This window comes from Notothenia coriiceps, unplaced genomic scaffold, assembly GCF_000735185.1.
Source record: "Notothenia coriiceps isolate Sejong01 unplaced genomic scaffold, NC01 NC01_scaffold00019660, whole genome shotgun sequence".
Lineage (NCBI taxonomy): Eukaryota > Metazoa > Chordata > Actinopteri > Perciformes > Nototheniidae > Notothenia > Notothenia coriiceps.
The window spans coordinates 32,770-47,987 of record NW_011352361.1 but is presented as its reverse complement, the minus strand read 5'-3'; the positions used below and the strand labels follow the sequence as shown (position 1 = coordinate 47,987).

Sequence of the window (15,218 nt, the reverse complement as noted above, 5' to 3'; positions counted from 1 at the left end):
CGAGCGATAGAATTACTAACAAAGCACTTATATACTAACAAAGGACTGGCTTATCTAAAGCCAGTTGAGTAGCACTTGAACTGTTTTGGCTCTATGAAACCTGATGTACTTATATGATTCTGTTTTCTTCAAGTTTGTATCTTCTTGGTCGAATGCACTTATTGTAAGTCGCTTTGGATAAAAGCGTCAGCTAAATGCAGTGTAATGTAATGTAAAGTGGTGTTGATTTCTAATGCAGATTTATGGAGGTTTTAGAAAGTGAGCGAAACACAAAGTGGACAAAACTAAGAACCCTGGCAATAAACGATGAACAATCACTCATCTGTCTCTGCTTTAACCCCCCAGGATCTGTTTGAACAACCTGATTTTCTCCCTTCATAATCTGACACTGCTGGAAAAATGTCTGCAAAACTAATCATAAATCAGCGCCTCTCCTGGCAGCACTTTAATTTTCCATCGAAATAGAGGAAACCTGATCAGCACAAGTGTGTTTGCTACAATTGCAGATGTTGAGTTCTCTCTTTTCCGCCTTCACTCAATTTTCTTGAGAAACTGTCATGAAAGGAGAACAGAAAATACAGTGGAGGGAAATTTGTGTAGGCGTTTCTTGATGGACAGCCAGCACATGCTTGGCTGAGAGGGATGCCCGTGTTGAGATGGACTCAAAGCTTAGGTCTGGTGGCCATATAAAGGAGCTGTATCTAGCATAGGAGGATACGCTGCCACACAAAGCCTCCCACACAACCTCTGTGATCCTCATCCTGAATAGAGTCCTTAAGCCCCTACATGCCAGCACCTAATGGCAATATAATCAGAGGCAGAGCAGTGCAGCTGGGTGGTCTCTCTCAAACCTCCTTCTTCAGAACTCATAAATGAGGTTTTACGTAAAAAGCCAAATGCAAAGAATGAGATGCATCACCACAAGTCTAATGCATGATAATTTGGATATGCTTAACAACCATAGAGCAGAAAAGGCAAGCTATCTGTCACCCTATAAGTCGTTCTGGGAACTGATCTAAATAGAAATAACCTCACAGCTCTGCCTGCCAAACAGAGTGGTCTGCACCTCAAGAGCAGAGGCCAGATATGAAGAGTAATGGCCACAACCACAAACTAATGAAGAGCCCAAGATTTTGGAGGTCCATGAAAACAATGTGGGCCACTTAGAGATGCCCGATTCATTCCATCAAAAGAGCTTTCATTGCCAAAGGGATGAACTTTTCCAGCTGTATGTGAACCAAGGACGAAAGGATGTCAAGATAATGAGTTCTGCAGACGGTGGCTCACTTTTCATCAGCACTTGCAGACAAGCTAAATGGAAAGGGCCACTCCTGGGAGTAAAGCCCACATACATGAAACACATGGTCCTCAAACCTAGAACGAACTGTTGGTTTGCATGTAATATTGCCTTGTTTGTGGTTATAGAGTGGTGCAGTGACGCGTCCTAAAACCCGGAAGTAAGCTTCTTCCGGTACCCTCGACAAAAAAGCAATGCAATTTCTCCATAGCATTTAAGAAAATAGCTCGAAACAAGGTCTGTGGTTCACACACATTTAAGAGATGGATTACGTTTTGTTCAGTCGGATAATCTCCACATGTCTACCCTACCTTTATAATTTTCGAATCATAAATAAATGATAAAATTACTAGCAAACTATATGCTAGATGGTAGCTCAATATAAGCTTCTATAATTGGGCTTATAGAAGCAATTTACTAGCAATACAATACACATTCAATAATCCAATATGACTTTATTCTAATAACAACATCCTGGACCTTTCTCAACCATCCACACTGCATCCAAAGTTTGCTTAATTACATCCTTGTTCAAGACCAGATCACACATTCAGAGTAAAGTCTCACCCATATCTCTTAAAAACCACAAATGACACAATCGAACCTCATCTAAGAGATTTCCTGCAGGGCTTGTACTGACATATCCTTCACATCTGCAGCCAAAGATGTCGAAAATATAAATTAGTGTGATTTAAAATGCCAGCAGGCAAACAAAATAGACATTACCAGGTCATGCTCTGAAAATGATCCTAATGATTTTTAATGGCTATTGGATCCGTTACTTTAGCTTGCCACTGTTTATCTTGATTCACAACCTTGGCATTAAGTATTAAGTCTTGGTATTGGGTAGTGAGACACAGAGTTAAAAAGACTTGGCTTGTTATGACTCACACAGTCAAAGTATTTTTCTCCAAAATCCCTGCAGGAAATACATTGTTCCTTCAAAGTGCCATCTCAGCAATGGCATCCCACATCAAGCTTGCCTTGCTTTATTGCTCTTGGTTCACTAAGACATACAATTGAGTCACCAAACTATAGCCTCCAGTGTCTACGTGCCAAGGTTACCTGTCTTTGGCCTATTAACTCAAAAGACCTTTAGAGTGGTCTGGGAAAACAGTCTGGCCGCACCACTGAAAAAGCCTGGCACTACCTAAATGTTTCCAAAGGCACCAGTTTTAGAGGAAATCAAACCAAGATGTTACCATTTCACCTACTGTTGGCTGCATTCATTAAAGGTATAAAATAATCCCCTCTGGCACATGTGAAAACATTTGCTGTGTCATGAAAGTGGTTAATTATTGAGGTATTGGTGTTTCAGGTAATGAGAATACACATATGAACTCTAAGGAATGAGATTGTATTATTCTGGTTCACACTTTGAAGAAACCTTTTTTTCTATTCATCCCCCCCTCTGTCTCTGCCTCTGCCTGTCAATTGCCCCACCCTGGCGGAAGTAGATCAGACAACTCTGCAGACAGACAGCTAGCACAACTTTCAAAGTCCTTTTAGGTAATGTCTTCCACATGCTGTTTAAAACTCAATCTTTTTAAATAAATCATTTTGCCATGTTGTGTTTGATATACACATTTGGGCTGTTCATTCAAGCATTTGCTATGACACCTTCTCTGTCCTCCTTGTAAGCCATTTCAGGATGTTTAGTTCCTTCCTATTCAAAACTTCTGTATTGGCCTCCATCCACTATAATCCACAAGGGAAGACTTTGTGCAAGCCACTCTCTTCCAGTTCTCGCCTACATGGACCTTACAGAAAGGGTCACTCAAAGTGATTGGCACTCCAAACACTGAGATCAGTGTTGAGGTCTCCTGACGTCACGACAGCTTAATAGAGCTGGCTAAACAAAGTGCTTTGTCATGGAACCTTTTCCTGTGGGGGTGTATGGTTGATGACGGCACAGATTGGACATGTGGAAACTAAACTCTATGATCACGACCAAGCCTTTTGGTCAATGTGGGAACAGAGAAAAACACAGCAAAACCAACATTTTTTTTCAAGTTCTTGCCCTCATCGAAATGCACACAAACATTCATTTTATGCAGTTGTAAATTCATGGTTGAAAAACTTCTATGCACCAAAGTCCTCTTACTCAAGCCAGTGCACAGATCCATGTGGTTTGCAATAAATGTCCCTAAGTAGGGAGACGCTGGCACTTAGGACCTCACTTATGCCAGGAGTATAAAGAGGCGACATGAAGGAACTCCACTCTTGCTGTTATGATAAATATAACAACTTTGATGTGTCTTTGGCCTTTAACTGCTTTAAAAGAGGTTGAGCTACGCCAACATTTACATTTGATCCCCATTCTAATAACATTCTAAACAGCATAGTGGGGTTAACTCCACACTATAAATAAATACATGGCCATGTAAGCTCTTACTGGTTTAGCAGCCATTAGTGGAACTAACTGAAAACCAGCGATATTCTCCTCTTTGTGATACAGTACCTTGATTGTTGTTTTGTCCCCAAAGAGCCAAGCCCCCCCCTCCCTTTCTCTCAAAAGAGATCCTCTTGACTTCCTTTCCTGTGACACTATCAACAATCTCCTTTCCCACTCTGTGTGAAATCAACAGATGACCTGCCCCCTGTTGAGTCTTCTACACTGCATATAAACATCTATAAAACGAAACAGATGCTCAGATACTTAAAAAAAAAAAAAGAAGAAGTAAAACGACTGATATTTATGATTACATATTCCACATTTATCTTAAAAAGCAATGTAAATTCAAACACACTAGGTCTCAGACAGGCTAGATGTAAGATGTAAAGGTATTACCCAGCAGGCATATGGCTGTCAAAGTCTTTTCCAAGCCATTGCATAAAGTCTCTAGGTTTACAAGCACTCCCCACCCATTTCCAACTCACGGCGGGAAAGCAACCCTAACCTAAAGTCTATATGCCAAAAGAATTACATCAAGTGCCACATTCCTGTATTTTCCCCTGTAACCACGGCCCATATACCCAACCAACTTTGCAAAGTCAAAGCACAACTTCCTTAATTCTGATGTACGAAATGATGTGAGAAATACCAGATGGTGGATACTTGAAGGGACTTGAAGGGTGACAACTGAACTAATTTTGAATAAAGCAGTACCTACTGTACTTCCTGAGCCCACAGCCACTTTACATTTCGGTCAGTCATTGGCTATAGTTACAGTTCTACCATGCTTCAAAAGTTTAACATTCAAATTGAGTAGCTCTCCCTTACCTTCTAAGGTTGTTCCTGTGCCAAGAAGAGGTTCACCCAAACCAGAAGAGTAGCGAGCGCTCACAAACAGCTCATATTCAGTGGCTGGTTGGAGGTTCTTCAGCAAAGCCTGGGTAGTATCTCCCTTGACAGATATCTCCTTCCTGTCACCGCCCTCGGCAGGTTTGAAGGCAATGCGGTACTGAACAACATTTCCTGGAGCAGCCTGCCATGCCAGTTTCATTGTGGATATTGTCTCGTTAAAGACACGGAGGTCCCGTGGAGAGCCACGGACTGAAAGCAAACCAAAATGTGTGAGACACTAATACATATCCCTTGTTCAAGAACCCAAGTTTCACATAGCTGTTTACGGATTAAAAAAAATCATGACTCACCTTCCTTGGTGGTTCCATCAACTTGCATCTCGTCACCTACTCCTGATGAATACTCAGCAGACACAGACACACGGTAGGTGGTAATGGGGAAAAGCTCTTCGAGAACTATGGCAGTCTCCGTTCCAATGGTTTGGGCTTCCAGTATTTCCCCAGTGCCACTCACAGGGACATATGTGAGGCGGTATCTGATAACGGGACCTGGAGCAGCTTGCCATGATACCCGGAAACTGTTGATTGTCTCTTCTGTAACTTGAAGGTTTCGTGCAGTCCCTTGCTCTGAAAAGCATAACATCATTCAGATTCTAAATATTCTGTCTGCACATTTTCAGCAATATTAGTGCTGTTCCATTGTTGTCTGTCATTTCAACTATGACAACACTAGGTTAAGGTCCACGAAAACCGTTCTTACCTTCTAGAGTGGTCTCTTCACCAGTCAAAGGGAAACTGTCTCCTTTCTCATACTGAGCAAAGACGTTGACCTCGTAGGCAGTGAGGGGGAATAGGTGGGGTAGAACAGCTGTGGTGGTATCGCCAGGCACTGCCATGGAAATGTAGTCACCAGTAATGTCTTCAGCCTTGCGGAAACGTACCAGGTAGGACATAACAACGGTGGAAGGAGCTACCCAGGTGGTACGGAAGCTCCTGGAGGTAATCTCTGAAAACGCCAAATCTCTGGGTGGAAGCAAACCTGAAAGTAAAAGGTTAAGTGTTAAAGTAGTCTGTAATTAAAAGTGCATAGTCCTAAATCATGTACTTTTTATTCATGTATTTTTTCTTTTAATGTTTCTTTTATTAACTTTTCTTTTTAATGACTGTTTTTAAATGCCTTTGTCTGAATGTCTTTCATTTTTGTAAAGCACGTTGAATTGCCTTGTGTTGAAAGGTGCTATATAAATAAACTTGCCTTGCCTTGCCTTGCCTTACCATGATCTAATTGCATAACAATATTTTAAATCTGTCAGATTTACTGGAAGCAATGCAAAGCGTTGTAATCTTGTTCAGCACCTTTACGTAATTGGAATTGGCTTCTCTCCATTAAATCGACTCCTGGAGACCAGGCTAACTCACAATCAGATGTTACATTGTCTAATAAGGACATTATGGACCAATGTGAAGGTGAAACTATACATAGCAAATGGTAGTTATCCAAAACTGATGCCAAGAAATTATGGACATGGCATCCGGCACACTCATGGCCATAGTTATTGGGTTTCGGTATCCTATCCTCTTACTTACTTCTCTTTTTGATGTTAAGCAGCTCCTGTTCAATCCTTAGACAGATGGACTGAGTCAGCTCCTTGGAGATCCTCTGGAAGGCATCAAAGTCCTCCACCTCATAGACATGAGCGTCTGATGGTTGATTAGCAATGGCCTCCAACTCTGACCTCACAGCATCCTTCACACCAACGGCAAAGATCTCCACATCAGTATTCCTCAGGCCAGTGGCTGCATCCTTAAACGAGTCAGATGACTTTCCATCTGTGATCAGGACCATGACACGGGGGACATTCTCTCTTGCTCCACGGGCATTGATAAAGATCTTTTCCGTAACATATTTCATGGCTCTGCCAGTGTTGGTGGAGCCTCCACGGTAGGGGAAAGTGCGAACAGCTTTGACAACAGCATTTATGTCATGGTGGGTGTTGAGGGCAAACTCAGTGTGTGGATCGCGACTGTACTGGACCAAGCTGATCTGGACCTTGTTGGGTCCAATGTCAAAGGAAGTGACCAGAACCTCCAAGAAAGCACGCACTTTGGCAAAATTTTGTAATCCAATACTGTAAGAGCCATCAACCAGTATGACCACATCAGCCTGTACATCCACTCCCAAAGAGCACTCTGCCAAAATATAAAAAATAATTGATTAATTAATTGTACGGCTTTTGCCTGAAACAAGGGAACTATTTAAGGAAAGGTAAAAATGGCGTACTCAGCAATTAATCTTACCTGTTGACACTTTGACTGGCTGGGTCTTTTCCATTGCCAGGATGGCTTCACTGGGAGACAGACCTTTGAGGGCAAACAGGCTGATCTCATACTCAGTCTCAGGGGAAAGGTCACGAACATTGATTGATGTCTGTGTGGGCCCAATGTAAAGCTCTTGGCGTTTCATTCCAGCTAGCATGGGGCTTAGGGTGAGCTTGTAGCCTGTGATTTCACCCAGGGAGGCATCCCATGTCAGTCTCATTGACTTTGATGCAATTTCTGTCACCTGCAGGTTAGAGGCTGGCTCTATCACTGTGGAAAATGCAGGAAATGTATCAATATATGAGCGTTTCAAGATGTATTCAAATAAACAGTGCTTCATTTTATTGCATCTCAAAACCAAATTTAACAACAACAAATTTGATAAAGTGTTTTAACTTACTTTCTTCCCCGCTGACAAGAACGCCAAGTTGCTCATCGACACCAGAGCACACCTCTGTGATAATCTTTTTCTGTACCTCTTGGATCATGTCGAAGTTGGCAACATTGTACACATGCTTGTTGTGAGGTGTGGAGGCAATTTCCTTTAGCTCATCCTCATCTGCTCCTTTGATACCTAAGGAGGAAAATGTAAACTACGTCAACAGATGTGGAATATGTTGATGCTTTTAGACTATTGAGAATGTTAGACAGATCAACAGTACTTGACTTTTACCAAGTCAAATATGTTTATGAACAATCAATGGAAAACCAAATGGTTTCCAAGAACAGGCAGACTTTTACATGGGAGAGCACTATTCAACAAAACACTGAATAACAAACCATACCTAGGACAAAGATTTCCACTCCAATGTTCCTAAGCCTTTTAGCATATTCCTCCACTGGGTCCTGGGATTTTCCATCAGTGATGATCATGGCTACCTTAGGAAAACCTTTCCTGGATCCAGCTGCCTCCGTAAAGATGTTTTGCAGAAGGTAATCTATGGCATCACCTTAAGATAGAAATGTACATACATTAAAGTTGGAAATAAAAGAAAAAACCTGTAAATGTATACCTCTACAATACTGTAACTCGTTCTGAAATGAACACCTTACCTGTCATAGTATTTCCGCCTTTGTATGGCAGGGAGTTGATAGCTTGGAGAAGATCTCCCCTTCTGTTGTAACGTGTGAGGGGGAACTCTGTTCGGGTGTCTGTACTGTACTGAACTACGGCAACCCGTGTCTTGTCAGCGCCAATGTCGAAGGCCCCTGCCATGGCACTGATGAAACTACGAATGTGCTTGAAGTTCTCTCTGCCCACACTCCATGAGCCATCCACCAGAAAAACCAAATCTGCCAATGCACTGACCGAACACTCTAAGGAAAGATTGGAGAAATAAAAGTCAGTCAAGAATAGGAGAGTAAGAAAATAATGTAGAAGATTTTTGTGAAGCCAGGCAGTTTTGATAGTGAGCTTTTTTTTTATACCAATTTTACAATATTTTCACTGGCCTATTTCTATTCCGGTCTAAAACAAATCAAATCCTTGACAGGTAGTTGGACGGCTCAGAAATGTGCATTCTGACATCAAAGGAAATATAAGCCAGTGCCAAACAGTGGGCTGGTATAGTCATTCCGGCAGACTGAGGGAAAAAATCAGACTAAACATTTAACAGAAGTTCCAACAGCATTATTCACTTTAATACTTTTAAATCCTAAGGGGCTTTCAATCCTAGATTAAATTCTCTGGAGCATTTAAGATTAATCTATTGATATAATTGGCAGGGCTCATGTAGATGGCCTTTATTCCTCATTTCCCAAAAGTCTCATTGACTCCAAATTCTGTTCCTCACCACTCATGAGATTCCTTCTTAAAAGGGCATTCTTCTCCTTAAAAGTTCCCCTGACTCAATGTTGAAAATGATGGCACCAAATTAGGGTTTATTCAAAGTTTTTGAGTGCTTGTGAAATAATTTCTGAGAGCTTCACTATTGTAAGGATATAGGATGGGAAGTTGGCAAAGTTTCCAGAAAGATCAACCTTTATGGGTAGAAAGTGAGCATGTCCTTTTGTAAATGTACACAGATAGATCTCACAATATGAGTAGAAGAGTTTGACAAGGGGACATCATAATTAGAACTGCCACATCTTTAAAACTTGCCCCTATGTGGCACAGTGAATACGTCATTGCTTGACAACCCCCTCCTGCTCCTCTCCACCCAATGACTCATAAGAGAACACATGTCTCCTAGCTTCAAGCCTTTCTTTCCCTTTTTCTTAATGTACAGACTGGTGTCAATTATAATAACCAGTATATGCCCTCCCACTCCCTCTCTGCTTATCCAGTTATAACCCCTCCAGGGGGTGAAATGTACGCTTGACCAAATTATTCCATGGGAAAAAATTATTTTGATGACAAAAAACTAGAAGGACAGACCCGGTTTAGATTTTGGTTGACATTACAGTAAACATACTCACTGATTGCATCTATCTGTGGCTTCCTGACTCGTCCAGTGGTGTTACTGGACTGGACTGAAACACAGGAAACACTTGGTGAGTTAGCATCGCACATATGCCTGCCTCACTTTGCACTTTTTCACTGGCAATACAGTCAACACATCATAAAATCTGGTCGAGAGGGTCAAACCCACATTTACACAAACGCATATCTTCATGCTGCATTAACTGTATAAACAGTGAGCAATTCAGAGATAGAAAGCAAATGTGATTTTTTTCCTACTTTCCTTCATCTCATGCGGCTAGATGATACTGCTACATGGAATCATTTATTGTGTAATTAAAGGTACATTTTTATTTCTATTGGTATGGTGAAGAAGGAGATGTTCTGTATGTTGAGATGTAGAAAATTATGTAGATGCTTAAAGTTGATTTTGTGCTTACTAACTAGCATGACTGTAACAATGCAGTCATGCTAGTGCTTGTGTCTTGTGTAAAAGTAATTTTACACTTGAAATGAAGTGAGATGTGAATTTTCTAAACAAACTGAATGAACCCCCTTTGAAAAAAATGACTTACTTGTAAGTTGTCCAAAGATGGGAATACTTTCCTCTGGCCCATAATAGGAGTTTATGGACACCGTGTAGTCCAAGTCAGTTGTCAGGTCAGTGATTTTGGTCTTTGTGGCATCTGCATCAAGCGTAAAGTCTCTGGATGGTTCATCTAGGAGAGGGAATTCAAAACCAAATCAACTGATGTTGGGCTCATATCAATAACCTACTCTAAGTGCTCACTCCCATACTGACCTGCATCAGATACAATTTGTAGCCGGAAGCCCTCTATTCTTGATGAGGGTCTTGTCCATGACATTTCCACTGAGTTCTCATTGAGAATTTTATATTTCAAGTTTGAGGGGGGTTCCACTGCAAAAAAGAGTTGAAACACAATTGGTAAATCACAACAAACATAAACATATGTATGAATTTAATATTTATGATCAAATTAATGATAGGCATTTTTATCAAGCATTCACATTGATCCCAACGACAAACACTTCATGACTGAAGTGGAATTGTTCATTGTTGGGGACAGACACATGGCACTGATGTCCATTTGTAAGGATGACAAGTAAAGAACATGTGACAACATTGAAAAAAGTGTGAGAAGCCATTTTGGAGTAAAATGGCATTTGTTTGAGTTGCCCAACCACGATGGCCAGCAACTCAAGCACTGGCATACGCAACATGTGCACGACTCCACGCAAACTCTACCAAAGTGCAAACATTGAGTGAACCAAACAACACATGCTGAGTGCAGTCATAACAACGCATGCCCCGACCTTATACTAAACTCCTTATATGTACGAGTTGATCTCAGCATAACAAAAATACAACAGATACTGATTATACAATGGAATCAAGGTTGCCATATAGTTGTTGAAGTAACTCTTGACAAAGTTAAACACCATATGTTATATATACATTGTATATAAACATATTTCAAAGATGAAAAGTGCTTTGATTTGGTTAGAACTCTTTACACGATGAGTGGCACACATCCATTGCAAACCTTTTAAAAAGAATACACAATTTGTCGCCGGAGACCCTTGTGTACTTTTTCATTGGCAGAATAATGCATTCGTCAAGGGAGATCAAATTAATGTAGACAATCTTTAAACTGTTTAGATGTAATATAATAGAGAAAGTGTGTACATAAAAATAAATAAAGGAAAAACATATACAGTGTGACAAGGCCTCGCGTCTTTACATCGAGCTGACTTGAACACATCGTCATGCATCATGTACATGAGAAAGTTGTTTGGTTTAACAACTTTAATTGACTGGACTTAGTTTCCATGTACAATTGGGACCACACAGACAGAGATGACAAACATATTTTTAAATGATATTCCTTTTTTACAGCCTTTAGGTTGGTACGAAATCGAGGTAAAGGGCTAATGTTAGTTAGCTAATGTTAGTTGGCAAATGTCATCGAAATTGTGCTAACATTTAGCATGTGTTATTTACATGCATAAAAGTTACATTTGTTTCCCATTTTATTAACCAAGTTATCCATTGGCACTTAAAAAGGGTCATAAGGTTAGTTATAAACTACCTCTGTCTAAATGTATTAGTTAATTAAATAGTTAGCTAAGTTCATGCTTCATGCTACTCGCCTTGAAAAGTGATGTAATTAGAAACAGTAGCAAATAAGTGTTCAATAAAAAAAAAGTAATAAGACTAAACAAATTATTTTGTGATACATTCAATATTTTCTTGAGGATAGCATGATGAAATTTTAACTGACTTGTAGTGCCAGGCCGAGCCTTAATTTACCCTTAGTGGTAACATACCATGATAGGGCTGATCTTAGGTAAGTGAGCATGCATGGGACTGTAGGGTGGGTTCATGCTAGCTGTAAAGTAAAATAAGAATGCCATGGGAGGCAAGAATATCATTGTAAAATACATTTTGAGGAGGAAGCCATAGCTTGGGACACACTGAACGCACAGGCAGATGACAAACAGGAGCCCACCAGATAATTTAAAAACTGCGATTTGAGGATCACCAACCTGACTTATCAACTCAAGGAGCCCCGATGGGCCGCGTTCCACCTGATTTCTCCGTGAGTAATCATCTCCAACACGAAATGGTATGGGGTACGGAAGTGTATGTGGGTGTAGGAGTGGAGGTGGGTAGCAATTGCCAATCAATTACGGATTAAAACATTTTGATGAAATTGTTCTAGGCGAGGGTTGACTTCCATGTCAACGTGGCTCTCCTACATTTGTTGGTTTCAGGCAATTTCAATTGTTACAATATCTCCGACCATGTCCTCCTGCTTATAAAATATACTGAGGAACAAAGGTGGTTTTGTCAAACTAACAATCTCTGGTTATTTGGACATTGTGGTTGCTCTTGTTATATGGATGTCAGTCCCATCAGTTCCTAATAAAAGACACCTCAGGCTCCCAGGGGCCAGAGTCTGGCTACTGTTCCATTAGTAACCTCAGTCTCCAGCCAGACAGCCATCCTGGCCTGATCTGCTGCCAGGAGGAGAGACCAAAAAGAGGAGGAAAGTACACCGACTCTCCCAAATAGGCAGGACAGATGCCAAAGTAATTCCACAACATGTGCTGACATTAAACATTGCTGCATATTAACTTTCCATATGTATTGCAACTCAGCATTTTGCAAATACCCGCAAAAGATCCCTAGAAAGGCTCTTTGTCTTTGCGCTGTCTGAGGATTAATTTGCTATTCTCGTATTTCATCTTTCCATTCGGTTGGTGGAGATATGTGAGAGGAGACGTTAGACTCCTCTCACACTGCCAGGGAGCTTTCAGAAGGAAATTGATCTGAGGGTTTCCATACTATATTTCCATATTTGCCATTATACTGGATTGAAATGTTTGCATATGAAATTACTTTGAGTCATTTTCTGTCAAAATTCCTGACAGATTATTAACAGTCTATGACATGTTGGCCCTTGTGATATGTACAATAAAGTGCATTTAATAGGTGCTAAAACAATAGTAATATGAGCACAAAATCCAACAGGGATAGTCACAAGATTATACATACAGTTTTGAACCCTTTGGATATAACCATTTATTAGACTTTCTACCAAACTTAATTGCCTAACATAGCACTACTTTTACGCTTTTTGCTGTTTTGTATGCATTTTAAATTATTGCACTCTGTTTCCGCTATAGTACAACTATGATGTTGCTTAAGTAATTTAATACGTTAAAGAACTGTATTTACTTGCTGCCACAGGACGAGATTTACAACATCCTACTACAACCTCAGCATAAATATATGATGAAGTATTTAAATGCCTAATTAACAAGAACTTGGCAATGTTCCAAATTTTGCTTTGGAAAAAGTGCACACGCTTGCTGTCATTAAATTGAAACGACAGCAGCCTTCCTAAGACATTTATGGGTAAATACTTTTTTCTACTCTGTGCCCTGTTTTTAAATGCGTTTAATAAGAAATCGGAAATTAAATAAACTTGCAAGTGTGGTATTTTTTATATTTACATTTATAAACATGGCTCCAGAATTATTGGTTTAATCCAAAATAACAAAACCATACAAGTAAATGAGATCTGGATTTGGATTTGACATTAAAGCCTGTCCACACAGATAAATCGGACAAAGTACGCTGCAAATGAGGGATAAAAGCATTAAGTCAGTAGTCCAAAATGCACATAGTCATATAACATACACATGAACCAAGAATAACTTTATTTAGTTTATCAATACAAAGAGTTCAGTGTCAATGAGATGACTCTTTAAAGTGACTAATTCCTGTAACATAGAGAACCATTGGAGGTGTACAGGAGAAAGAAGAGAAGGAATAGATAAAGAGAGTGTATGTGAGTGCCGTGAGGCCAAGTGCTTTCTTTTACCTTGGGCATCTACGGTGGAGAGCAGGGCTGCAAAGAAGGCAGCCGCAGCCAGTGACAGCCCTATTTTCATGTTTGGTCCTGAAGGGTCAGCAGAGCCTCAATCAGTCTGATGATAAAGAGAAAACATGTTTTAGGATGCAGGTTTATTACAAGCTCACTGTCAGTGGTGGATAGGCAGCAACACATGCAGGCGATACATTATGATTAATATACCGCTGTATCGAGATTTAACATGAACTGAAGAACATCCAGTTTGCGCTTCATTAAAAGTACATGTTGCATTTAAAATAATATTTTCTGGAATAAATAATCATAGCTCCTATTATTCAATCATTACTCTCCTTAATGACAGACTGCAAGATCCATCTAGACTTTGTTACACAACAACTGCCACACCTGACTGCTTAGTTGATTCCCACACCCTGAGGTGGGTACTTATTGTAGGTATTTGGTAATGAGGGACTTAGAAAAACTGTTTTACACATGTTCATCGGTCTGATTTTCTTAAGTATAATCTGGGACACTTTTGCCTTCTAGCTCTTCTGATTGTTTTAGTGGGTCGCTATGTAGCTCACAGCCTTTCCTTTGGTTCTACCTCACTTTACAGGGATGATGTCTGGGTGAAACTCTTCATATCATTCATGCAACTTAATGATATTGTATATGTGTCTAAATGTGTAAAATATTACAGTGCATTTTGATTGAAAGTCATTTTGAACAAAATACATTTTATATAGCATTTAAATTTCAAAAATCCAACCTTAATCCTCTCCTTCAATTACAGCATTTAAATACAATACCGAAATGAATTAAACGTATGCAATGGGGTTACTCTTTTTACTTCAATACCAGTAAACCACATCCACACAGTATCCCTTTTTTTGTTGTTGCTGAAAGTGTCTTTAAATGTATCCTACCACAGGCTGTGCGCACCGCCTGGTGCACGAGCAGGAATACTGCAGCCAAAGGGACCAACATTACTCTTTTGGCCCCTCGCACACAATTGGGGTTTAATCTAATTAAAACTGCAAATAAAGCCAAAAAGCTAGCCTATTAATGCATTATCACAAAACAAATTTGCCTAGACATTACATAGACTTTGCTTGTCTTTGAATGTTGAAGTTGCAATTTCATTCAGCTCAGTTCAATAACGTGATCAAAAAGATCTTCGAAAGTAATTTATCTTTAAAAAACAAAAAACGACGTTAAGTTAGATTTATCACACAGTGATTAAGTTGGTGTGAAATGTATCCTCCTACAGTAAAAACAAAAAACTGCGACAAAAATCAAAATATTCTGTCAAATGTATTGAAACATAAAGTAGTTATTTGTATTGTTAAAGCTCCGATAATACACTTTTGAAAATAAATCAAATTAATTCAACTTACCTATTCAAACCCCCCAAAAAATTGATCGAGCAAATGTGAGAGCAGCCTGCTTGAAGCCTCCCCCTCTGGAAAGTAAAGTAAGAATTTCAGGAGCTGCGGCTGGACCCCTCTCCTCTCTCTGGCTACTGGAAGCTCCAACAGCAGATGTCCAAGAA

General features: G+C 39.9%; 1 protein-coding gene across 5 annotated transcripts in view; it reads right to left on the bottom strand.

Moving 5' to 3' along the window:
• The window catches only part of col12a1a (collagen, type XII, alpha 1a), a 53,744-nt gene extending 38,526 nt beyond the window's left edge, over positions 1-15,218 (bottom strand). For all 5 annotated transcript variants that reach the window (XM_010778934.1, XM_010778930.1, XM_010778931.1 and 2 more), the window contains exons 1-13: positions 15,064-15,218; positions 13,676-13,781; positions 10,066-10,182; positions 9,839-9,982; positions 9,281-9,334; positions 7,916-8,179; positions 7,648-7,812; positions 7,263-7,436; positions 6,842-7,132; positions 6,131-6,733; positions 5,304-5,582; positions 4,895-5,170; positions 4,521-4,793 (exon numbers count right to left, since the gene is read on the bottom strand). In XM_010778934.1, coding sequence (XP_010777236.1) covers positions 4,521-4,793; positions 4,895-5,170; positions 5,304-5,582; positions 6,131-6,733; positions 6,842-7,132; positions 7,263-7,436; positions 7,648-7,812; positions 7,916-8,179; positions 9,281-9,334; positions 9,839-9,982; positions 10,066-10,182; positions 13,676-13,745 — 2,710 coding nt within the window. In that variant the 5' untranslated portion in view covers positions 13,746-13,781; positions 15,064-15,218. The remainder of the gene's footprint in view (positions 1-4,520; positions 4,794-4,894; positions 5,171-5,303; positions 5,583-6,130; positions 6,734-6,841; positions 7,133-7,262; positions 7,437-7,647; positions 7,813-7,915; positions 8,180-9,280; positions 9,335-9,838; positions 9,983-10,065; positions 10,183-13,675; positions 13,782-15,063) is intronic.